The sequence below is a fragment of the Ascaphus truei genome, chromosome 10 (genome assembly GCF_040206685.1).
Source record: "Ascaphus truei isolate aAscTru1 chromosome 10, aAscTru1.hap1, whole genome shotgun sequence".
NCBI lineage: Eukaryota > Metazoa > Chordata > Amphibia > Anura > Ascaphidae > Ascaphus > Ascaphus truei.
Genome location: NC_134492.1, coordinates 56,857,896 through 56,882,626, shown reverse-complemented (window position 1 = coordinate 56,882,626; position 24,731 = coordinate 56,857,896). Strand labels below are relative to the sequence as shown.

Sequence of the window (24,731 nt, the reverse complement as noted above, 5' to 3'; positions counted from 1 at the left end):
GTACACACACACACACTGGTACACACACACACTGGTACACACACACACACATACACACACTGGTACACACATACACTGGTACACACACACTGGTACACACACACAGATACACACACACTGATACACAGATACACACACACACACACTGGTACACACACACACACACACACTGGTACACACACACACTGGTACACACACACAGATACACACACACTGATACACAGGTACACACACACACACACTGGTACACACACACAGTGGAGTACAGACAGAGGCAGCCACGAGCAGGCGGTTCCCCGCCTCCCCCTGCACCCACCCCCGTGCCCATCTCCCGCACCAAGGGGTGGGGGGTGGATAGGAGCGCCGGGACGCAAAGGTACAAACTGCTGCCCCCCCTCGCCCGGCGGGCAGCCACGGGTTCCCGGGGCAGAATGGGGGGACACCGCGCAGCCACCACTGCCCGCCCCCGCGCCCATCTCCCGAACTAAGGGGACCAGGGGGGAAGGGAGCGCCAGGACAGGAGGCAAAGGATCAAAAACCCGCCTCCTATCACCCCGGGCGAGCAGAGGGGTGGAGACAACGCGCAGGGCAGCCAGGAGCGGGCAGAGACACACACACCATGTGTGCTCTGCCGCAGGAAGCGGAAGCCCTGCCCCCAGGCACCCGGGCCCTGCCCCCTCCAAGGCACCCTTCCTTTCCATTCCCACATGCCGGGCCTTGGTGAACGATGATGCCATGGGCGAGGCTTAATGCCGGGATGCAGGGGATTGGCCAAGGTAGCAAATACCGGGGGGGGCGGAACGTTGTACAATGCCGGGCCGCATCCTCCAATCAGCAAGGCCCAGCATGTTTCTACAGAAGCCCAACCCCTGGCATTAAAAAAAAATACTCACCGCCGGGCTGCTGCAGTCTCCTCCTCCGAGCCGCCGCTTACTCGCGCACCGCAGCTAAATACTCGCGCACCGCCGTGGACATTAAAAAAAACGGGAACACACGAAGGAAAAAAACGGGACATTTCCGGGACACACAGGAAACCGGGACAGCAACCAAAAAACCGGGATTGTCCCGGCAAAAAGGGGACGTCTGGTCACCCTATCCAGGATGGGCTGCATGTGAGCTCCTGCAGGGAAGTCGGGATGGCCTTAGACCCAGGGGTTGGTGGCTGTGAGTTGGAGATGGAAGTAGGAGAGGCTGCAGGCTGCAGCAGTGGTGTAGGCCTTGGGGAGCCTGATTGCAAGTTACAGGAGAGTTTGGAGAGAAAGGAAAGAGCAGAACAGAATCTGCTTATGAAAGAAGAGAACCAAGCTTTGTTGTGGAGGTATAACAGGAAGAAGGCAAAGTTTGAAGAAGAAAACATACAATCAAAGATATGTCGCATTTCTGAGAGAAACTTATGCCAAACTTCTGGGAGGGAGAATTTTGTGATTGCTTAAATAGCGATAGATCCAGTCAAGCAGAAATGTTCCCTCTTGAAAACAATTGATATGCTAACCCACAGTGCTGAACAGGGTGCAGAGCAAAATGCAGAGCAGGGCACAGAGCAAAATGCAGAGCAAGACGCTGTATCATGTTGTGGAGCAAGAAGCCAGAACTCAGTAACTTCTCATGATAAGATAAGTGTGGAGACGCTTAAAAGAAGTGGGAGAGAAACAAGATCCCAGAACAAGTCTGTGAAGCCTAAAAATAAAACAGAGAACTTATCCCAGGAAAACTCTGACTCAGATCCTGACAGTTTAAATCAATCAACTGCCAGGAAAACCCCAAAGTGTAAAGCTGCTATAGAAAAGAAAGCAAAGGACTGGCGGCTAAAGGTTTCTACAGGAGAAGGTAACAGCCCTGGAATAGGGTCCAAAGACTTTGGAGAAGGGGACTCACCTCAGGGTGTATCAGACTGTGAGCAAGGATCTGTTCCAGAGCTTCCAGCATCCCTGGGGTTAATAGCAGAAACAGCAGACGATCTGGTAGAAAGCCCATTACATGTAAAGGAAGTAACAGACACCTGTGATGTTGGGTTATCTCAGACTCCCACGCTGGGAGGTTACAGACATTACAATGAATTCTGGAGAGCAGCAAAGTAAGAACCTAGAAACTCTAGGAGATCAGGTGGAAACTGAGTTTGTACCTGAGAGCAGTGAGCCAGATAACCTATGCTCACCTGGACTTACCGAACTACTCCCTGCTTATTAGCCGGTCCTGTGATTCAGAACTCTGATAGGGGAGAACAGCAGGTGGTAATTAGCAGTAATGGAGACAGCATTAACCCTGTAGTGCCTGGAAGTGAAATGAAGGTTGTAGAGATTGAAATTTCTGCTTCTATGCAGTTCTTGGAAAAAGAGTGGCCCAATCAGAAGATGGGGTAAAGCAAAGTAATGGTATTAAAGTAGCCACAGCTCATACAGCACCTCCCTCGGCCTGGAGTGGGAGATCCTTTGTAAGCGATGTGGCCAGAAATGCACAACCTTTGAAAAGGAGGAATGTGGCAACGTTGAGGTATAAAGGCGGAGAGGAGATGAAACCTAGCAGGATTTTTATTGGAAAACATCTATTAAAAGAATCCTTGGGCTTCAGAGCAGATGAAATCTATGCACTTATTTATGTTCCAGGTTCTTGTGAGTATGATGTCAGCTTTAAGAGACCTCAGGCTTTGGACAATTTCTGGACAAGATATAAGAGTATTAAAAACACTGAATTATGGAAGTCCTTTGCAGCTATTCCTGTGTCTAAGCTGGAAACAAAGTCTGTAACCATTCTCTTCCGACACAAATCAGTGGCTTGGGAGACAATGTGAAGTACTGGCTCCACCTGCAAGAATTATGGATGAAGAAGACATCTGGATAGGAGGCTGGAAAGTGCAAGTCAGACTTTGGCGACATGGCAATGTTACAAAACATCTGCCCAACTCCTTCTTCATTGGAAGAGAAAAAGGAAACTGTTGTTACTATGCTCAGCCAACCTTGTGCCATAGATGTGGTTCAGCCAGACACTTAAGTAATTCTTGTGATGTTCTGAAATGCAACTTGTGCCAGCTTGTGGGCCACGAGAGGGCAAGTTGTACAAAGATTAAATGTAATTTATGTGGTAATTTTGGACATTCTTATCGGAGTTGTGCAGAAGCATGGCATAATATTTCAGGAATATGGGAGCAGGAAGTGAACTTTGAAGAAAATGAAGCACTTTATGATCGTGAAACATACAAGACCCCTATAAGCTCATATTGAATCCCCAAAATAACCACAACATATGCGTATAAGTGTCAAAGAGGAGTGCTACTGAACATGGCAATATATATTTAAAACCAGAGACAGAACATGAAACACAGACAGAGCCCAGTGCTACATCCTATGACACGAATACATGGTACAGTGCCTAAATATATATATATAGCCCTCGAGCCCCTCCAAGGCAGACCACGTCTCAAGGGTCCTAACACTAATATAAATTCTTAATAACCTGTACATTACCAAGAAGAATGATGTATAATAAATCTGTCAAAATTAGTTGCATAGTTCTAAGTCTGATTGAAGCTCTTATTAAACTGTATAATACCAGGAAAAGCACTCTGTATTAGATTTGTCGCAATCAAACTGCACGCAAGTTCCCATGAGTGTGGAAGGTGAAATGGAGTATTTAACCATTTAAAAGTAGGAGGGGGGAGCTTCAAACTAGGGAAGGAGGAGCTTGCGAGACACTTTGGCCAAAGAGTTAAACTAAAAGACCATTTTATTCAAAATATATCTATATATATATTTAGGCACTGTAGCGTGTATTCCTCTTTGACACTTATACGCATATATATATGTTGTGGTTATTTTGGGGGTTCAATATGAGCTTATAGGGGTCCTGTATGTTTTGCAATTATTGTTCAGCTGGTCCTAGCTGATTTGGAGTGTGGCTCCTCCTTCCCTAGTTTGGGTAAATATGGCTGCTGTTAATAAAAGTTATGTCTGCCTTTAGCCCTACCTGTCAATAATACATTGGTCTTGTATTACGTGTTTTTTTTATTTATATATATTTTACTTGGTTCCAGCACCTCAGGAACCCAGGGGTTAATCTGTTTGCAGTTGGAATGCCGCGACTTTTCCAAGTTACTCTTTTATATTGCAAGTGTGGCCTGGGTTCCCCAATTGGCCCCTTACCTCTGCTGCCACATGGGAGAAGGGGGGTCGCTGTGGGGGCTGCCGGAGTGGCGAGCGCATCACCGGAGCTCCGACGGGAGCTAATTATCAGGGCGCCGCCATCTTGCCTTTTCGCACGCATGCGCAGTATCTTCCCCTGGTGCGACGGCCATTACAAGATTCGCGCATGCGCAGGGAGCATTGCGGCGGCCATTAGAGATAGCGCACGCGGCACCAATGTTAAGGGGGTTCCGTGGGGACTACAGCCCCCAGAAGGCCACCGGGCTGGGAGTCAGGTAGCCAGGCCTGGCCAATGAAGTGACAGGATTCTTCTGTGAGGCAGTTGTTACATTTGGAACTCTGAGGCTTGCTGGCAGTTGGAGCAGGGACGCAGCTAGGGGAGGTTGTACGGGTGCCGGGGTCAGTGACCCTCTGCACTAGGCCAGAGATCCCCTAGGCCCCAGATAGGCTCCAATTCATCCAAAGCTTGTGGCTGCTGTAGGGAAGGCCCTTCAGTTAGGGATCCTGCCCCTTTAGTGGTTAGCCAGCTTAGGGCCACAGTGGTTTCATTTGAACTATTGCTGCAGCAGTCTGGGACCAGACTGCCAGAGAGTGAGCGAGCATCATTGTGGAAGTCACTCCAGAGGGAGACATCCCATCCAGCGGAGGAAATCGTTGGATCGGCGGATCCCCTGCTTCTCGTTGATAGCACGCCCGAGTATGGACACACCCGGCAGGTACCGTTCGCCAAACGTGCACCAACACCGGTATAATAAGGCGCTGATCACGCCTATAGGGGTGGGCATATTTTGGGGACACTTATTGGGTGAAGTGACCAAGGCACACCTCTGGTACTGTGGACACGGTGTGGGGATACACGGTGGTGGAACAACGCCCTGCTGTAACCATTAGTATTGCTATTGCCTGTATGTGGTTTATGGTTATTGCTCACAGTAAATGTTATTATTGTTATTCTTATAACCTGTGGACTGTTATTAATAGTTCCTGCTCGGGGTTATCCCTTCCAATTGGGATCCCGTGCAGGTGGAGGCGCTGCCACTCAGTATATTCGTTACCCCAGGCTCCCAGTAGCGGAGGCTCAGATTCCTGTGAGCCGACAGGTACCGCCAGCACAAGTAGACCCTTCACATTAGAGGGAAAGAGGGCTACACAAGTGTAATGTTGTTGTTGTACCCACCAATCAGGTCCGGGGCACATAAGCATCACCTGGCCCGAGTGTTTCCAAGTTATGTTTTAAGTGTATAAAAAGGTGGGGAGGAAGACCCCAAGTTAGCTCAAGCTCCAGTTCTGGTGGTGATTGTCAGCTGCATATACAGAGCTCCAGTGCGGTTTCAGGCCTGCAAGTAGGGAGCAGAATGGGGGAAACCTATGCAAGGAGGTCCCTGCAACTAGGCCTGCGGGGTACCCCCAGTTTCCCCAGTTACGTATGTGTGTTGGCTGTGTATTTGTACTGTTGTGGATATACTTTTCCAATAAATTAATTTGATAAACTCTCGTGTTTCTGTCTGGCGATATTAATCCCTGGTATTAGTCCTGGTCTCCCATGACACTCCTATTGCCCCACATTCAGCAGATAAGGACCGCTTGTTTTCATGCCAACCCCTCTATTTGGTACATTTTCCTGCAGTGAAGCCCCAGACCCCATTTGATCCGGGCTTGTTACCATATTTTGGATCCTCTTGTCTTGATCCTAAGGATCTTAGAATTCCTTTACGGTATTAACCTTCACCCCTCTGCTAGGAGGCTGTTTCATGTACCCACTACCCTTTCAGTGAAGGACTTCCTATAGTTTTCTCTCCACTTTATGTATATTGGGTACAGATAATCCCTTTATTGGCATGTGAGATTTATAGGGTATTAAAATGAAAACTAAATTTTAAATTGAATATAATTATTAGCATTGCGAGGTACATTGAGCAATTCCACCATTGGCTCATTTTAAACTTATAATATCTATGGATGTATTCTTTATAGTGGCATCAATGTGTACATATGTTGCCAAAAGTAATTCATTATTTGTATAAGTATTATGTATGGCCGCTGTTTTTTATGGCACTTAATGTGAATACATACTGAATATAGAATCTATTCTGGCATTGTAATTAGAATTTATGAGAGGCAGCGTATAGTTATTGAGGGTTGCTCTGCCAGAATTAACACCAGTCTGTACTTTGTACGTATCTTTAATACATGTAATAAGTCAACACTATTAGTTTGTTAGTTTATTATACATTGTTTATGCTTATCTCCCATTATAGAATATTTCAGCTAGCATTAGATGCCCAGAGGTTTTAATAAAACGTGTATATTATTTATGCCATATGCGCATGCGCAGAGAGGTGCACACAGGTCTAATGGATTAATGATTGATTAAAGGGACTATTAGAGACCGGAGCAATCACATTGTTGCAATACAGCTATGAAAGAACAAGTGAACTCGCGAAACGCGTAGGGTTGTTCCTGGTTGGCCCTGCATAGTCCACTCTGTCCAGCATATGGATACTGACGGTAATAGACAGTCTCCAGCTAATTCCCCAAATACCGGAGCCGGATTTTTCCCCTCTCATGAGAGTGGAGAGGAGGCAGCAGGAGAGTACTGTGCAGATACTGTCACCTTCCAGCTCCGTCCCTGTGGAGACACACTCGCCGCTACCAGCTGGTGTGAGACGCGGCTCACCACGGGGAATTTCGGGCTGCTTTGCCACGGATGAGAGAGGATATTCTCTTAGCATATCCGTTGAATACATTCTTCCTGCATCATGTAAGTAGGGCTTCAATTTTTCGCAGTGGACCACCATTGGAATCTTCAATTGCATGTTACACACTATTGTTGTTATTTTGTATTTTATTGTGTATTTTAAATAATTGTTAAATAAATGTACTCCCCTTTTTTCACTTACTTTTCATTTCCACGTTTATGACATATCACGGCTGAGGCATCCAGTTCAGCACTGCACATTGTGCTTCCATACGTACAAGGCAGAGTTATGCTATGTTTTGTCTTTTTCTCTCGTTTCATGTACTGAGAACACGTCCGCATTGATTTCCGCTTGGAGTGGCCAGGACATTTGTCACAATTTGAACGCCACCCGGTGGTATATATTACATCTGTACGGTACTAGTCACATTGTACCGAGACGCACTTACCACAACTCCCTCCTACTGTCTCTGTACGTTCTCCCTACCTACCGATTAGACTGTAAGCTCCTCGGGGCAGGGACTCCTCTTCCTTAATGTTCCGTTTATGTCCAAAGCACTTATTCCCATGATCTGTTATTTATATTATCTGTTATTTATATGATTACCACATGTATTACTACTGTGAAGCGCTATGTACATTAATGGCGCTATATCAATAAAGACATACAATACAATACAACTATCAGGCTCCGAATTTATTTCTCTTTAGTTTGCACAGTATTGTATCTGACATAGATGGCTGCCACAAATATAAGACTGACTACCTATCACTAATATTATTTTGTGATTATTTGGGTTTACACACTTTTTTTATAATTCATTAGTTAGCGCTATACTTCTTTTGTTTCTCATGTGATGTTTATAGGGTACTAGCTTTTGTACCCGGCTTTGCCCGGGGAATGCATCTCCCCGCAGCCCCACCCCCCTCCCGCTGGTAGATCTTACCCTGCTGACGCCACATCCACCCGCCCCACCCCCCTGTTGGTACATCTCCCCCCACTGCCGGCACATCTCCCCGTCCCCCCTCTCTCCCCGCTTCCGGCACATCTCCCTGTCCCCCCCTCTCCCCCCCGCTTCCGGCACATCTCCCTGTCCCCCCTCTCCCCCCCGCTTCCGGACATCTCCCCGCCCCCCTCCCTCCCCCCTCCCCTGCTGCTTTAGGCTGCGGCCACGCTGCCGCTGAGCTCGCTCATGCTTGAGAGCGGTGACGTCACCAGCTCTCCAAGCATGAGTGATCGGCTGTCCTGCAATTTTTTTAGATCAGGAGCGGGGGGCGTGTTATTGGCTGGATATGGGCTGTCTCTGTGTATGTGTTTGTCTCTGTCTCTCTCTGTCTCTGTCTCTGTGTGTGTTTGTCTCTGTGTGTGTGTTTGTCTCTGTCTGTCTCTGTGTGTGTCTCTGTGTGTGTTTGTCTCTGTCTGTCTCTGTGTGTGTCTCTTTGTGTGTGTTTGTGTGTGTCTCTCTCTGTAATGTGTATAGAGTATATTGAGTATAGATAATCCCTTCATTGGTATGTGATGGTTATAGGGTATATGTATATAGGGTACAGATAATCCCTTTATTGGTATGTGATGTTTGGAGAGTATATGCAGTAACTAATACAGGATTGTGATTGAGTGACCGCTCTCCTCCTCACAGACAGATTAAGTAACTGTTCATTAAACCTTTCTCCATCACAATGAAATGAGCCGTCTGGGATTAGAAATTTATCACCACACTGCAGCGGAAGGGGAGAAATGAGCTTCCATTAGTTTCATGCAAATGAGCTGATTTGGAATTAGAGAATATATTTGAGTCATTCCGGTTTGCGATGGGCCAGAGCCTGAGGTTTATACGTAATGCGGATTGAGATGTTAGTGGATGATCAGTGATATACAATGGTATTAAAACAGCAGTGTGTGAATGGGACTCCGATGGGATGTATGCAAGGGGACAGGGATACTCACTCACGCGGTGTAAGTATTGTAATAACTCATTTTCATCTCCACGTACCCTGAAGACAAGGAACAGATGAGATGCAATGGAATAGTGAGTGAATTTATTTGCTTGTTATCTGTTGATAACTGTATATGTTGAATAATGCATGTCTGTATTAGGCGTGTGTCTGAGATGTATATCGTAATTACAAACAGGAGTTATAGTAATGAAGTCATTATATTATTCATATAATACGTGTCTGCAGGATTAGCAGGAGATACCAAGGATCATAAGGTAGTAGATACAAACTCAGAACATTCTAGTGGCAACCAGCTGGGAAAGAAATAACCAAAACTATATGTGACACCCCTGCGAACACACAAAAGTATATTGGTGGACATGCCTTCTGGCCAGTGGCTGGGAACCAAGGAAAGGACGGAGACCATAGGACACTGAGAAGGATGACACCATGGAACGAGGAGTGGAGAGAGATATAGGTTGAGAGGAGCGCGTGAGGAGTAGGAGACCTGTAGAGAGAGAGGAGCTGTCCCGAGGAGCCCTGCAAGTGAGACAGAGCCTTCCTAGTGTGGTAGAACAGCACGTACTCGGGATAGTGGGTACGATCCAGGAGGGCACATCACCTAATGACAGGGAAGCTGGGGTTCCGAATCCATGCGTAGACCAAGTGGAAACGCATCCAGGGGATCTCCCCTACCACCCAACTGTATCCTTTCAACATATACATTCTTTGCGAAGTACCAGGCCTGCAACTGTTAACACACACACAGCTCTACATGAGCTCCAACGCTGTGCCAGCACCATCAGGGGCACATTAGTTAGCACAGAGGCCACCGGAACTGAGTAAGAGACACAATAGTGCCGCAGGGCACATTAGTAATATTCCTGGACGATTGCCATAAGTATTGTTCATGGTCCTCCGATTCTGAGGGCCACTTTATGTGATTTCTGTGCTCTCTACTTATAAAGTACCACTAATCATAAGCTACGTGTCCCACTGCGTGGCCTGACCCCAGCCTGTATATTCGCTGGCTGAATATTCTCCCGAGTCCTGGGGAGGTGGACTCAGGCCCCCATCCTAGTATATGCATATTCATACATATAGGGAGATAAAGAGGGGTTATATATGTATATATATATATATGGCACTGGCCTGGGACATAGTTACATAGTTACATAGTTACATAGTAGATGAGGTTGAAAAAAGACGTACGTCCATCAAGTTCAACCTATGCTAAATTTAGACAACAGATACTTTATCCTATATCTATACTTACTTATTGATCCAGAGGAAAGCAAACAAAAAACCCCATTAAGGGGAAAAATTAATTCCTTCCTGACTCCAAGAATTGGCAATCGGATTAATCCCTGGATCAACATCCTTCCCATGTATACTTATTTGGTATATCCCTGTATACCTTTCCTTTCTAAAGAGATGTAGAACTTTTTTTGAACAGATCTATTGTATCTGCCATCACAGTCTCCATGGGTAATGAATCCCACACTGTAACTGCCCTTACTGTAAAGAACCCTTTCCTTTGTTGCTGGTGAAATTTCCTTTCCTCCAAACTTAAGGGATGACCCGAGTTCTTTGTACTGCCCGTGGGATGAATAGTTCTTTTGAAAGCTCCTTGTATTGTCCCCGAATATATTTGTATATAGTTATCATATCCCCTCTCAGACGCCTCTTTTCTAATGTAAACAAATCTAATTTAGCTAGCCTCTCCTCATAAGTTAGATTGTCCATCCCCTTTATTAATTTTGTGGCTCTTCTCTGCACTCTCTCTAGTTCCATAATGTCTTTTCTTAGGATTGGTGCCCAAAATTGTACTCCATATTCAAGCTGTGGTCTTACTAGTGCTTTGTAAAGGGGCATAATTATGTTTACTTCCCTTCCATCCATTAAACACGTTTAGTAATATATCCCTGAGAGACTCGGGGGTTATATAGCCACAAAAATGTGATCCTGTCCCATTTCACTTCTCAAACGCCCCAAACTTGTTAAGCAAACACACGAGTTTGTGAGCGTTATTTGCCGCAGGGTCAGCGTTACAGGATTGGCCTTTTTATTACAGTCATTATCTAAATGATTAGGTACTGAACGTGTCAATATTTCCCCACTTCAGCTATAAAAAAAACCCCACCGCTAACATTTACACAGGCTGGAGGGAAAAGTGCTCGCTAAGTAAGATCCCAGTGTGTTCTGCAAACTTTCACATTTTCTTTGCCAGCTGGGAATATTCAGAGTTTGCAAAAGGTTCCACCTGTCTCGTCTTATGACTGATGGGCCGAGCTCCATCCCGGGCGCCAACCCAGCAACACTGTCACTGTAATATATATAATATATATATATCTCCCAAATAAAAAGATCACTTGTGAGCACATCATTCACATGTCTTAGACAGGTCTGCAACCCGGCCTTTCACCATTATCACCTAGCATAAAGTGCTTCCACTGCAGCAAGGGATTCTGGGAAATGACATGCAAATGAGCACACAGTGTCACCTTTTGCCTGAAATCCATTTTTACATGATACTCTTACAAGATTATAAGATAATGGTGTGTATGTGTGTATATATATATATATATATATATATATATATATATATATATATATATTTTATATATATATACAGTGTTCGACAAACCTATACATTTGCTCGCCCCGGGCGAGTGGATTTAACCCCCGGCGAGTAAATATTGGCCCAAGCAGCACACACTTGGTACTAGGTGGCGAGTAGATTTTTTGGTGATTTGTCAACCACTGTATATATATATATATAAAACTCAAAGGTGTTTGTTTGTTAGTAGATGTGGGGAATCTCATTGGTCCGTCGGTCCGCCCCTCCCCCCCTACGCCTCTCATTGGCCACGAGGTACACTGACATCACGGACACACCTACTCCACTGTGACACACACACTGCCACAGACTCTTACCCCTGCAGATTCACCATACCCCCTGAGACTGTCACCCGAGACACTGAAGCCTAAACGGAGCCCTCAGCATAGCCTCTGACACTCCCTCCCTGCGGACTCACCCTACCCCCCTGGGATCACCCCTGTGGACTCACCCACCGACCTTGGTAAGTCTAACCCACTTTCCAACCCTCTCTCTCCCTGCACCCTTTACTAACCTCTCCACCTCCTCAATCATCACACACCTCACTTTCAAACCCTCTCTCCACCTCTCTACCTCCTTCAACATCACACACCATCAATATAACCGCCTCTGCTGTCCACCCCCCCTCTTACCCGTCCACGCCAACGCTGTACACCCCTCACAAATCACGACCTCCACTATGCAGACCCCACCGCGCCTCCACTCAGCAGGCCTGACAAATGGCCGACTACATCCCACCCCGGCTCCTCTCGCCGGCACCGCTATATACAGTCGCTCCCCGCTTACGGTCTCAAAATGGCCGCCTTCCTGCCCTCTCCGCTATCACGCCTCCGCTTTGTACCCCACCTTCCCGCCCGCTCCTCTATGTCCCCGCTTACCCTACAAAATATGCCCGACAACATTATGCTCATCCGCTTTGTAGACAATGCCCGACTACACCCCACCGCGCCTCCGCTCAGCAGCCCTCACAAATCGCCGAATAACAATCACCCTCTCGCCGCCCCTTCTATATACACCCGATCGCGGCTTACTGTCCAATGGTCGAGTAATAAGCACGCTCACCGCCTCCTCTGTGCACAACGATTACTGTGTCAAAATGCCCGTTCCCGCCCGCTCCCCTATGTCCCCGCTTACCCCTACAACAATTCATCACGCTCACCACCTCCACTGCGCACCCCCATTACTAGGATAAAATGCCCGTTATATACCCGCTTACCCCTACAAAATACATAAATGCCCAACGAACAATCACGCTCACCGCTTCCACTGTGCCCGGCTTCCCACCCGCTTACCCCTACCAAATGCCACAATAATACTTTTTTTCACCACCTCCGCTATGCACACACCCTACAAAATGGCCACATACCCCAATAACCGTCTCCGCTATGCCTCCCCCTGTTACCCCTCACAAATGTCTTACCTTCACCGGCTTCACACCGGGAAACGAAGCGTTTAGGGGGGGGGGGGGAATCGGAGATGTGAACTGGGGAGGGGGGGTGGGGGGGGGGAGCGCAGCTCTGAACAGGTGTGGAGGGGCAGAGCTGTGAAGAGGGGGGGAGAGAGTGGAAGGGAGTGGAGGAGAGGGGGAGCGACAACATTACATCCCGGGTATATCAGCTTGTGTGTGTGTGTGTGTGTGTGTGTGTGTACATACACACACACACACACACACACACACACACACCATACATACATACACTCCCTTATATTAAGTGGCAGCATTTAACTTTCTTAGTCTTTGCCACATTTTTAAGAGAAATATGATATGAGTCGCGGGACTCTTCGCCTCCGTCGTTGGATGCTCGTCCGCCGTCCGTTTCGCCAACAAGGGCAGTTTACTTAAGGGGTTTTAGCGGATAGGGGTTTTAGGGAAGGGGCTAGGGTAAGGTTTTTAGTGTAAGGGATTTAGGGTAATGGGTTTAGGGTGAGGGTTTAGAGTCAGGGGTTAAGGTTTTCAGGGTAAGGGGTAGCATTAGTATTAGGGGTTAAGATCGGGTTTTTTTAGCGTATGGGGTTAGGGTTTTTAGCGTAAGGGGTTAGGGCTTTTAGGGTAAGGGGTAGCGTTAGTATTATGGGTTAAGATCAGCAGTTACGATTAGGAGTTTTTAGGGTAAGGGGAAAGGTTAGGGGCTTACCTTGGCAGCAAAACGTCCGGATGCTGTATATAGTATATTGCATCCATAGAGGTGAAGGCGCACAGCAAAGAGAGTGGGTCACAAAGCTAGTTTAAAAATATACTTTATCTATATCTATCTATATATATATATAAATTAGAAAATCTTGGTTGTGAGTGTCTGGAGACTATTTGATTGGTCTGTTGGTCCGCCCGCCCTCCCACGGCTCTCATTGTCTCGCCCCCCCCCCCCCCACCAATGGCCCGCTCCCCCACGGCTCACATTGGACAGTCCACGACATCAAAAGTAAGTACAACACTCCCCCCCCCACTATCACCACTCAGGTCCTCCTCAACGGCTGTCTGCCCCAGCTCCGTTTTTGACCCCCCCAGCCCCGTTTTTGACCCCCCCAGCCCCGTTTTTGACTCCCCAGCTCCGTTTTTACCCCCAGCTCCGTTTTTGCCCCTCCCCCCAGCTCCGTTTTGACCCCCCCAGCTCCGTTTTTGCCCCTCCCACCAGCTCCGTTTTTGACCCCCACCCAAACACACACAGTGACAGACACAGTGACACACACACAGTGACAGACACAGTGACACACACATAGTGACAGATACAGTGACACACACACAGTGACACACACATAGTGACAGATACAGTGACACACACACACAGTGACATACACAGTGACACACACATAGTGACAGACACACTGAAACACACACTGACGCCCCTCTTTCCCCCCGACCCTGCCTTTCCCTCCCCACCCGCGCCTTCCCTCCCCCAACCCCTGCCTTCCCCGACACCCCTGCCTTCCCCCTGCACCTGCCTTTCCCCCTGCCCATGCCTTTCACCCACCCGACACCCGCCTCTGCCTTTCACCCACCCGACACCCGCCCTCCCGCCTCTCACCCACCCGACGCCCGCCCTCCCCTGCCTTTCACCCACCCGCCGCCCGCACTCCCGACCCTGCCTTTCACCCACCACCCGCTCCTGCCTTTCCCACACTACCCGCCCGCCCCTGCTTTTCACCCAACCGCCCTCCCGCCCCTGCCTTTCACCCACCCGCCACCACCCGCCTCTGCCTTTCACCCACTCGCCGCCCGCACTCCCGCCGCCCTCCCATCTTTCACCCACCCGCCGCCCGCACTCCCACCGCCTCCCCTTCACCCACCCGCCACCTCACACCCCTGCGCCCCACAGCCGCCGCCCGCACTCAACAGACACCTGCCGCCTCTCACCCACCCGCCGCCTCTCACCCACCCGACACACTCAACACACATCTGCCGCCTGCCGCCTCCCGCCCCTATGCACCAACATCACTAACCAGCTGCCGCACCCACTCACCACCCACCCGGCGCCTCCCGCCTCCCACACACCCGCCGCACTCACACCCCTACGCACCGACATCACTGACCAGCCGCCGCAAGCACTCACCAGACACCCGCCGCCTCACACCTGCTCACACCCTAGCGGGAGCCCGCCCCAAAGGCAGCACTCACTACCCACCCGCCACCCGTACTGAACACATACCCGCCGACTCACACCCTAGCAGGACACACACCTCACATTTTTACATCACTTATGTCACCAAAATATACATTGTACTGTGGTGTGTTTACAATAAACCATTTTTAAACAACATCGTATTACATTTTCTTCCATGTTTCTTTTCAACATCATTATACAACCTTTCCACCAAATAGTCATCCTATTGTTCCACCATTTATATCTAATACTTCCTATTACGGATTTACATCCCGGGCAACGCCGGGTATATCAGCTAGTTAATCAATAAAAGAGGAATGGCCGTGCACCAAGCACTTTATCAAGGAGTGATATAGTTTAACCTGTATATAGTATCACCTGTATATAGTACCTCTTCAATCTGAGCGAAGCCCGATGAAGGATAACACTGCCACTTAATATAAAGGCGTGAAAGAGAGAGGTTTTGCCTGTGGTAATGAAGCAGAAACCCACCGGGAGATCAAGGTAGCTCTAAATAATTTGAAATGACATCCATTGCTGTTTGTCGTGTGCCGGAGGAGGACGTAACCTCCTGCAGCGTCAGTCAGGGGAATACAGGGCTTGGAAGGGAGCTGATTTATTGGGTCCGCAGTAAAACGAGGCGCCGATGGTTTTGGGGAAGACGCGGGTCTCCGATCTCCCCTGAGAGCACCTGGAAGGCGAGATTGGCAGTGATATACTGTATGCCCGGGGGGAGGAGAGGGGGGCACTGTTACCTGGCAGTGATATACTGTATGCCCGGGGGGAGGAGAGGGGGGCACTGTTACCTGGCAGTGATATACTATATGCCCGGGGGGAGGAGAGGGGGGCGCTGTTACCTGGCAGTGATATACTATATGCCCGGGGGGAGGAGAGGGGGGCGCTGTTACCTGGCAGGGATATACTGTATGCCCGGGGGGAGGAGAGGGAGGCGCTGTTACCTGGCAGGGATATACTGTATGCCCGGGGGGAGGAGAGGGGGGCGCTGTTACCTGGCAGTGATATACTGTATGCCCGGGGGGAGGAGAGGGGGGCGCTGTTACCTGGCAGTGATATACTGTATGCCCGGGGGGAGGAGAGGGGGGCGCTGTTACCTGGCAGGGATATACTGTATGCCCGGGGGGAGGAGAGGGGGGCGCTGTTACCTGGCAGTGATATACTGTATGCCCGGGGGGAGGAGAGGGGAGCGCTGTTACCTGGCAGTGATATACTGTATGCCCGGGGGGAGGAGAGGGGAGCGCTGTTACCTGGCAGTGATATACTGTATGCCCGGGGGGAGGAGAGGGAGGCGCTGTTACCTGGCAGGGATATACTGTATGCCCGGGGGGAGGAGAGGGGGGCGCTGTTACCTGGCAGGGATATACTGTATGCCCGGGGGGAGGAGAGGGGGGCGCTGTTACCTGGCAGGGATATACTGTATGCCCGGGGGGAGGAGAGGGAGGCGCTGTTACCTGGCAGGGATATACTGTATGCCCGGGGGGAGGAGAGGGGGGCGCTGTTACCTGGCAGTGATATACTGTATGCCCGGGGGGAGGAGAGGGGGGCGCTGTTACCTGGCAGGGATATACTGTATGCCCGGGGGGAGGAGAGGGGGGCGCTGTTACCTGGCAGTGATATACTGTATGCCCGGGGGGAGGAGAGGGGGGCGCTGTTACCTGGCAGGGATATACTGTATGCCCGGGGGGAGGAGAGGGGGGCGCTGTTACCTGGCAGGGATATACTGTATGCCCGGGGGGAGGAGAGGGGGGCGCTGTTATCTGGCAGGGATATACTGTATGCCCGGGGGGAGGAGAGGGGAGCGCTGTTACCTGGCAGGGATATACTGTATGCCCGGGGGGAGGAGAGGGGGGCGCTGTTACCTGGCAGGGATATACTGTATGCCCGGGAGGAGGAGAGGGGGGCGCTGTTACCTGGCAGTGATATACTGTATGCCCGGGGGGAGGAGAGGGGGGCGCTGTTACCTGGCAGGGATATACTGTATGCCCGGGGGGAGGAGAGGGGGGCGCTGTTACCTGGCAGGGATATACTGTATGCCCGGGGGGAGGAGAGGGGGGCGCTGTTACCTGGCAGTGATATACTGTATGCCCGGGGGGAGGAGAGGGGGGCGCTGTTACCTGGCAGTGATATACTGTATGCCCGGGGGGAGGAGAGGGGGGCGCTGTTACCTGGCAGCGATATACTGTATGCCCGGGGGGAGGAGAGGGGGGCGCTGTTACCTGGCAGTGATATACTGTATGCCCGGGGGGAGGAGAGGGGGGCGCTGTTACCTGGCAGTGATATACTGTATGCCCGGGGGGAGGAGAGGGGGTGCTGTTACCTGGCAGTGATATACTGTATGCCCGGGGGGAGGAGAGGGGAGCGCTGTTCCCTGGCAGTGATATACTGTATGCCCGGGGGGAGGAGAGGGGGGCGCTGTTACCTGGCAGGGATATACTGTATGCTCGGGGGGAGGAGAGGGAGGTGCTGTTACCTGTCACTGATATACTGTATGCCCGGGGGGAGGAGAGGGGGGCGCTGTTACCTGGCAGGGATATACTGTATGCCCGGGGGGAGGAGAGGGGGGCGCTGTTACCTGGCAGTGATATACTGTATGCCCGGGGGGAGGAGAGGGGGGCGCTGTTACCTGGCAGTGATATACTGTATGCCCGGGGGGAGGAGAGGGGGGCGCTGTTACCTGGCAGTGATATACTGTATGCCCGGGGGGAGGAGAGGGGAGCGCTGTTACCTGGCAGTGATATACTGTATGCCCGGGGGGAGGAGAGGGGAGCGCTGTTACCTGGCAGGGATATACTGTATGCCCGGGGGGAGGAGAGGGGGGCGCTGTTACCTGGCAGTGATATACTGTATGCCCGGGGGGAGGAGAGGGGAGCGCTGTTACCTGGCAGGGATATACTGTATGCCCGGGGGGAGGAGAGGGGGGCGCTGTTACCTGGCAGGGATATACTGTATGCCCGGGGGGAGGAGATGGGGGCGCTGTTACATGGCAGTGATATACTGTATGCCCGGGGGGAGGAGAAGGGGGCGCTGTTACCTGGCAGTGATATACTGTATGCCCGGGGGGAGGAGAGGGGGGCGCTGTTACCTGGCAGGGATATACTGTATGCCCGGGGGGAGGAGAGGGGGGCGCTGTTACCTGGCAGGGATATTCTGTATGCCCGGGGGGAGGAGAGGGGGGCGCTGTTACCTGGCAGGGATATACTGTATGCCCGGGGGGAGGAGAGGGGAGCGCTGTTACCTGGCAGTGATATACTGTATGCCCGGGGGGAGGAGAGGGGGGCGCTGTTACCTGGCAGGGATATACTGTATGCCCGGGGGGAGGAGAGGGGGGCGCTGTTACCTGGCAGGGATATACTGTATGCCCGGGGGGAGGAGAGGGCGGCGCTGTTACCTGGCAGTGATATACTGTATGCCCGGGGGGAGGAGAGGGGGGCGCTGTTACCTGGCAGGGATATACTGTATGCCCGGGGGGGAGGAGAGGGGGGCGCAGTTACCTGGCAGGGATATACTGTATGCCCGGGGGGAGGAGAGGGGGGCGCTGTTACCTGGCAGTGATATACTGTATGCCCGGGGGGAGGAGAGGGGGGCACTGTTACCTGGCAGTGATATACTGTATGCCCGGGGGGAGGAGAGGGGGGCGCTGTTACATGGCAGTGATATACTGTATGCCCGGGGGGAGGAGAGGGGGGCGCTGTTACCTGGCAGGGATATACTGTATGCCCGGGGGGAGGAGAGGGGGGCGCTGTTACCTGGCAGGGATATACTGTATGCCCGGGGGGAGGAGAGGGGGGCGCTGTTACCTGGCAGGGATATACTGTATGCCCGGGGGGAGGAGAGGGGGGCGCTGTTACCTGGCAGGGATATACTGTATGCCCGGGGGGAGGAGAGGGGAGCGCTGTTCCCTGGCAGTGATATACTGTATGCCCGGGGGGAGGAGAGGGGGGCGCTGTTACCTGGCAGGGATATACTGTATGCTCGGGGGGAGGAGAGGGAGGTGCTGTTACCTGTCACTGATATACTGTATGCCCGGGGGGAGGAGAGGGGGGCGCTGTTACCTGGCAGGGATATACTGTATGCCCGGGGGGAGGAGAGGGGGGCGCTGTTACCTGGCAGTGATATACTGTATGCCCGGGGGGAGGAGAGGGGGGCGCTGTTACCTGGCAGTGATATACTGTATGCCCGGGGGGAGGAGAGGGGGGCGCTGTTACCTGGCAGTGATATACTGTATGCTCGGGGGGAGGAGAGGGGAGCGCTGTTACCTGGCAGTGATATACTGTATGCCCGGGGGGAGGAGAGGGGAGCGCTGTTACCTGGCAGGGATATACTGTATGCCCGGGGGGAGGAGAAGGGGGCGCTGTTACCTGGCAGTGATATACTGTATGCCCGGGGGGAGGAGAGGGGAGCGCTGTTACCTGGCAGGGATATACTGTATGCCCGGGGGGAGGAGAGGGGGGCGCTGTTACCTGGCAGGGATATACTGTATGCCCGGGGGGAGGAGATGGGGGCGCTGTTACATGGCAGTGATATACTGTATGCCCGGGGGGAGGAGAAGGGGGCGCTGTTACCTGGCAGTGATATACTGTGTGCCCGGGGGGAGGAGAGGGGGGCGCTGTTACCTGGCAGGGATATACTGTATGCCCGGGGGGAGGAGAGGGGGGCGCTGTTACCTGGCAGGGATATTCTGTATGCCCGGGGGGAGGAGAGGGGGGCGCTGTTACCTGGCAGGGATATACTGTATGCCCGGGGGGAGGAGAGGGGGGCGCTGTTACCTGGCAGGGATATACTGTATGCCCGGGGGGAGGAGAGGGGAGCGCTGTTACCTGGCAGGGATATACTGTATGCCCGGGGGGAGGAGAGGGGGGCGCTGTTACCTGGCAGGGATATACTGTATGCCCGGGGGGAGGAGAGGGGGGCGCTGTTACCTGGCAGGGATATACTGTATGCCCGGGGGGAGGAGAGGGGAGCGCTGTTCCCTGGCAGTGATATACTGTATGCCCGGGGGGAGGAGAGGGGGGCGCTGTTACCTGGCAGGGATATACTGTATGCTCGGGGGAGGAGAGGGAGGTGCTGTTACCTGTCACTGATATACTGTATGCCCGGGGGGAGGAGAGGGGGGCGCTGTTACCTGGCAGGGATATACTGTATGCCCGGGGGGAGGAGAGGGGGACGCTGTTACCTGGCAGTGATATACTGTATGCCCGGGGGGAGGAGAGGGGGGCGCTGTTACCTGGCAGTGATATACTGTATGCCCGGGGGGAGGAGAGGGGGGCGCTGTTACCTGGCAGTGATATACTGTATGCCCGGGGGGAGGAGAGGGGAGCGCTGTTACCTGGCAGTGATATACTGTATGCCCGGGGGGAGGAGAGGGGAGCGCTGTTACCTGGCAGGGATATACTGTATGCCCGGGGGGAGGAGAAGGGGGCGCTGTTACCTGGCAGTGATATACTGTATGCCCGGGGGGAGGAGAGGGGAGCGCTGTTACCTGGCAGGGATATACTGTATGCCCGGGGGGAGGAGAGGGGGGCGCTGTTACCTGGCAGGGATATACTGTATGCCCGGGGGGAGGAGATGGGGGCGCTGTTACATGGCAGTGATATACTGTATGCCCGGGGGGAGGAGAAGGGGGCGCTGTTACCTGGCAGTGATATACTGTATGCCCGGGGGGAGGAGAGGGGGGCGCTGTTACCTGGCAGGGATATACTGTATGCCCGGGGGGAGGAGAGGGGGGCGCTGTTACCTGGCAGGGATATTCTGTATGCCCGGGGGGAGGAGAGGGGGGCGCTGTTACCTGGCAGGGATATACTGTATGCCCGGGGGGAGGAGAGGGGGGCGCTGTTACCTGGCAGGGATATACTGTATGCCCGGGGGGAGGAGAGGGGAGCGCTGTTACCTGGCAGTGATATACTGTATGCCCGGGGGGAGGAGAGGGGGGCGCTGTTACCTGGCAGGGATATACTGTATGCCCGGGGGGAGGAGAGGGGGGCGCTGTTACCTGGCAGGGATATACTGTATGCCCGGGGGGAGGAGAGGGGGGCGCTGTTACCTGGCAGGGATATACTGTATGCCCGGGGGGAGGAGAGGGCGGCGCTGTTACCTGGCAGTGATATACTGTATGCCCGGGTGGAGGAGAGGGGGGCGCTGTTACCTGGCAGGGATATACTGTATGCCCCGGGGGGAGGAGAGGGGGGCGCTGTTACCTGGCAGGGATATACTGTATGCCCGGGGGGAGGAGAGGGGGGCGCTGTTACCTGCAGTGATATACTGTATGCCCGGGGGGAGGAGAGGGGGGCGCTGTTACCTGGCAGGATATACTGTATGCCCGGGGGAGGAGAGGGGGGCGCTGTTACCTGGCAGGGATATACTGTATGCCCGGGGGAGGAGAGGGAGGCGCTGTTACCTGGCAGGGATATACTGTATGCCCGGGGGGAGGAGAGGGGGGCGCTGTTACCTGGCAGTGATATACTGTATGCCCGGGGGGAGGAGAGGGGGGCGCTGTTACCTGGCAGGGATATACTGTATGCCCGGGGGAGGAGAGGGGGGCGCTGTTACCTGGCAGTGATATACTGTATGCCCGGGGGGAGGAGAGGGGGGCGCTGTTACCTGGCAGGGATATACTGTATGCCCGGGGGGAGGAGAGGGGGGCGCTGTTACCTGGCAGGGATATACTGTATGCCCGGGGGGAGGAGAGGGGGGCGCTGTTATCTGGCAGGATATACTGTATGCCCGGGGGAGGAGAGGGGAGCGCTGTTACCTGGCAGGGATATACTGTATGCCCGGGGGGAGGAGAGGGGGGCGCTGTTACCTGGCAGGGATATACTGTATGCCCGGGGGGAGGAGAGGGGGGCGCTGTTACCTGCAGTGATATACTGTATGCCCGGGGGGAGGAGAGGGGGGCGCTGTTACCTGGCAGGGATATACTGTATGCCCGGGGGGAGGAGAGGGGGCGCTGTTACCTGGCAGGGATATACTGTATGCCCGGGGGGAGGAGAGGGGGGCGCTGTTACCTGGCAGTGATATACTGTATGCCCGGGGGGAGGAGAGGGGGGCGCTGTTACCTGCAGGATACTGTATTGCCCGGGGGAGGAGAGGGGGGCGCTGTTACCTGGCAGGATATACTGTATGCCCGGGGGGAGGAGAGGGGGGCGCTGTTACCTGGCAGTGATATACTGTATGCCCGGGGGAGGAGAGGGGGGCGCTGTTACCTGGCAGTGATATACTGTATGCCCGGGGGAGGAGAGGGGGCTGTTACCTGGCAGTGATATACTGTATGCCCGGGGGAGGAGAGGGGAGCGCTGTTCCCTGGCAGTGATATACTGTATGCCCGGGGGGAGGAGAGGGGGGCGCTGTTACCTGGCAGGGATATACTGTATGCTCGGGGGGAGGAGAGGGAGGTGCTGTTACCTGTCACTGATATACTGTATGCCCGGGGGGAGGAGAGGGGGGCGCTGTTACCTGGCAGGGATATACTGTATGCCCGGGGGGAGGAGAGGGGGGCGCTGTTACCTGGCAGTGATATACTGTATGCCCGGGGGGAGGAGAGGGGGGCGCTGTTACCTGGCAGTGATATACTGTATGCCCGGGGGGAGGAGAGGGGGGCGCTGTTACCTGGCAGTGATATACTGTATGCCCGGGGGGAGGAGAGGGGAGCGCTGTTACCTGGCAGTGATATACTGTATGCCCGGGGGGAGGAGAGGGGGCGCTGTTACCTGGCAGGGATATACTGTATGCCCGGGGGGAGGAGAGGGGGGCGCTGTTACCTGGCAGTGATATACTGTATGCCCGGGGGGAGGAGAGGGGAGCGCTGTTACCTGGCAGGGATATACTGTATGCCCGGGGGGAGGAGAGGGGGCGCTGTTACCTGGCAGGGATATACTGTATGCCCGGGGGGAGGAGATGGGGCGCTGTTACATGCAGTGATATACTGTATGCCCGGGGGGAGGAGAAGGGGGCGCTGTTACCTGGCAGTGATATACTGTATGCCCGGGGGGAGGAGAGGGGGGCGCTGTTACCTGGCAGGGATATACTGTATGCCCGGGGGGAGGAGAGGGGGCGCTGTTACCTGGCAGGGATATTCTGTATGCCCGGGGGGAGGAGAGGGGGGCGCTGTTACCTGGCAGGGATATACTGTATGCCCGGGGGAGGAGAGGGGAGCGCTGTTACCTGGCAGTGATATACTGTATGCCCGGGGGGAGGAGAGGGGGGCGCTGTTACTGGCAGGGATATACTGTATGCCCGGGGGGAGGAGAGGGGGGCGCTGTTACCTGGCAGGGATATACTGTATGCCCGGGGGAGGAGAGGGCGGCGCTGTTACCTGGCAGTGATATACTGTATGCCCGGGGGAGGAGAGGGGGGCGCTGTTACCTGGCAGGGATATACTGTATGCCCGGGGGGAGGAGAGGGGGCGCAGTTACCTGGCAGGGATATACTGTATGCCCGGGGGAGGAGAGGGGGGCGCTGTTACCTGGCAGTGATATACTGTATGCCCGGGGGGAGGAGAGGGGGGCGCTGTTACCTGGCAGTGATATACTGTATGCCCGGGGGAGGAGAGGGGGGCGCTGTTACATGGCAGTGATATACTGTATGCCCGGGGGAGGAGAGGGGGGCGCTGTTACCTGGCAGGGATATACTGTATGCCCGGGGGGAGGAGAGGGGGGCGCTGTTACCTGGCAGGGATATACTGTATGCCCGGGGGGAGGAGAGGGGGGCGCTGTTACCTGGCAGGGATATACTGTATGCCCGGGGGGAGGAGAGGGGGGCGCTGTTACCTGGCAGGGATATACTGTATGCCCGGGGGGAGGAGAGGGGAGCGCTGTTCCACTGCAGTGATATACTGTATGCCCGGGGGGAGGAGAGGGGGCGCTGTTACCTGGCAGGGATATACTGTATGCTCGGGGGGAGGAGAGGGAGGTGCTGTTACCTGTCACTGATATACTGTATGCCCGGGGGGAGGAGAGGGGGGCGCTGTTACCTGGCAGGGATATACTGTATGCCCGGGGGGAGGAGAGGGGGGCGCTGTTACCTGGCAGTGATATACTGTATGCCCGGGGGGAGGAGAGGGGGGCGCTGTTACCTGGCCGTGATATACTGTATGCCGGGGGGAGGAGAGGGGGGCGCTGTTACCTGGCAGTGATATACTGTATGCCCGGGGGGAGGAGAGGGGAGCGCTGTTACCTGGCAGTGATATACTGTATGCCCGGGGGGAGGAGAGGGGAGCGCTGTTACCTGGCAGGATATACTATCTGTATGCCCGGGGGGAGGAGAAGGGGGCGCTGTTACCTGGCAGTGATATACTGTATGCCCGGGGGGAGGAGAGGGGAGCGCTGTTACCTGGCAGGGATATACTGTATGCCCGGGGGGAGGAGAGGGGGGCGCTGTTACCTGGCAGGGATATACTGTATGCCCGGGGGGAGGAGATGGGGGCGCTGTTACATGGCAGTGATATACTGTATGCCCGGGGGGAGGAGAAGGGGCGCTGTTACCTGGCAGTGATATACTGTATGCCGGGGGAGGAGAGGGGGCGCTGTTACCTGGCAGGGATATACTGTATGCCCGGGGGAGGAGAGGGGGGCGCTGTTACCTGCAGGGATATTCTGTATGCCCGGGGGGAGGAGAGGGGGGCGCTGTTACCTGGCAGGGATATACTGTATGCCCGGGGGGAGGAGAGGGGGGCGCTGTTACCTGGCAGGGATATACTGTAATGCCCGGGGGGAGGAGAGGGGAGCGCT

The 24,731-nt window shown here is 53.5% G+C and overlaps 1 protein-coding gene across 1 annotated transcript in view; it reads left to right on the top strand.

The window, feature by feature from the left end:
• Nucleotides 1-2,813: 2,813 nt before the first annotated feature.
• Nucleotides 2,814-24,731, top strand: part of GOSR2 (golgi SNAP receptor complex member 2) — a 45,696-nt gene continuing 23,778 nt past the window's right edge. Inside the window, exon 1 of the mRNA XM_075615494.1 lies at nucleotides 2,814-2,855. Within this exon, the coding sequence (XP_075471609.1) occupies nucleotides 2,814-2,855 (42 nt within the window). The remainder of the gene's footprint in view (nucleotides 2,856-24,731) is intronic.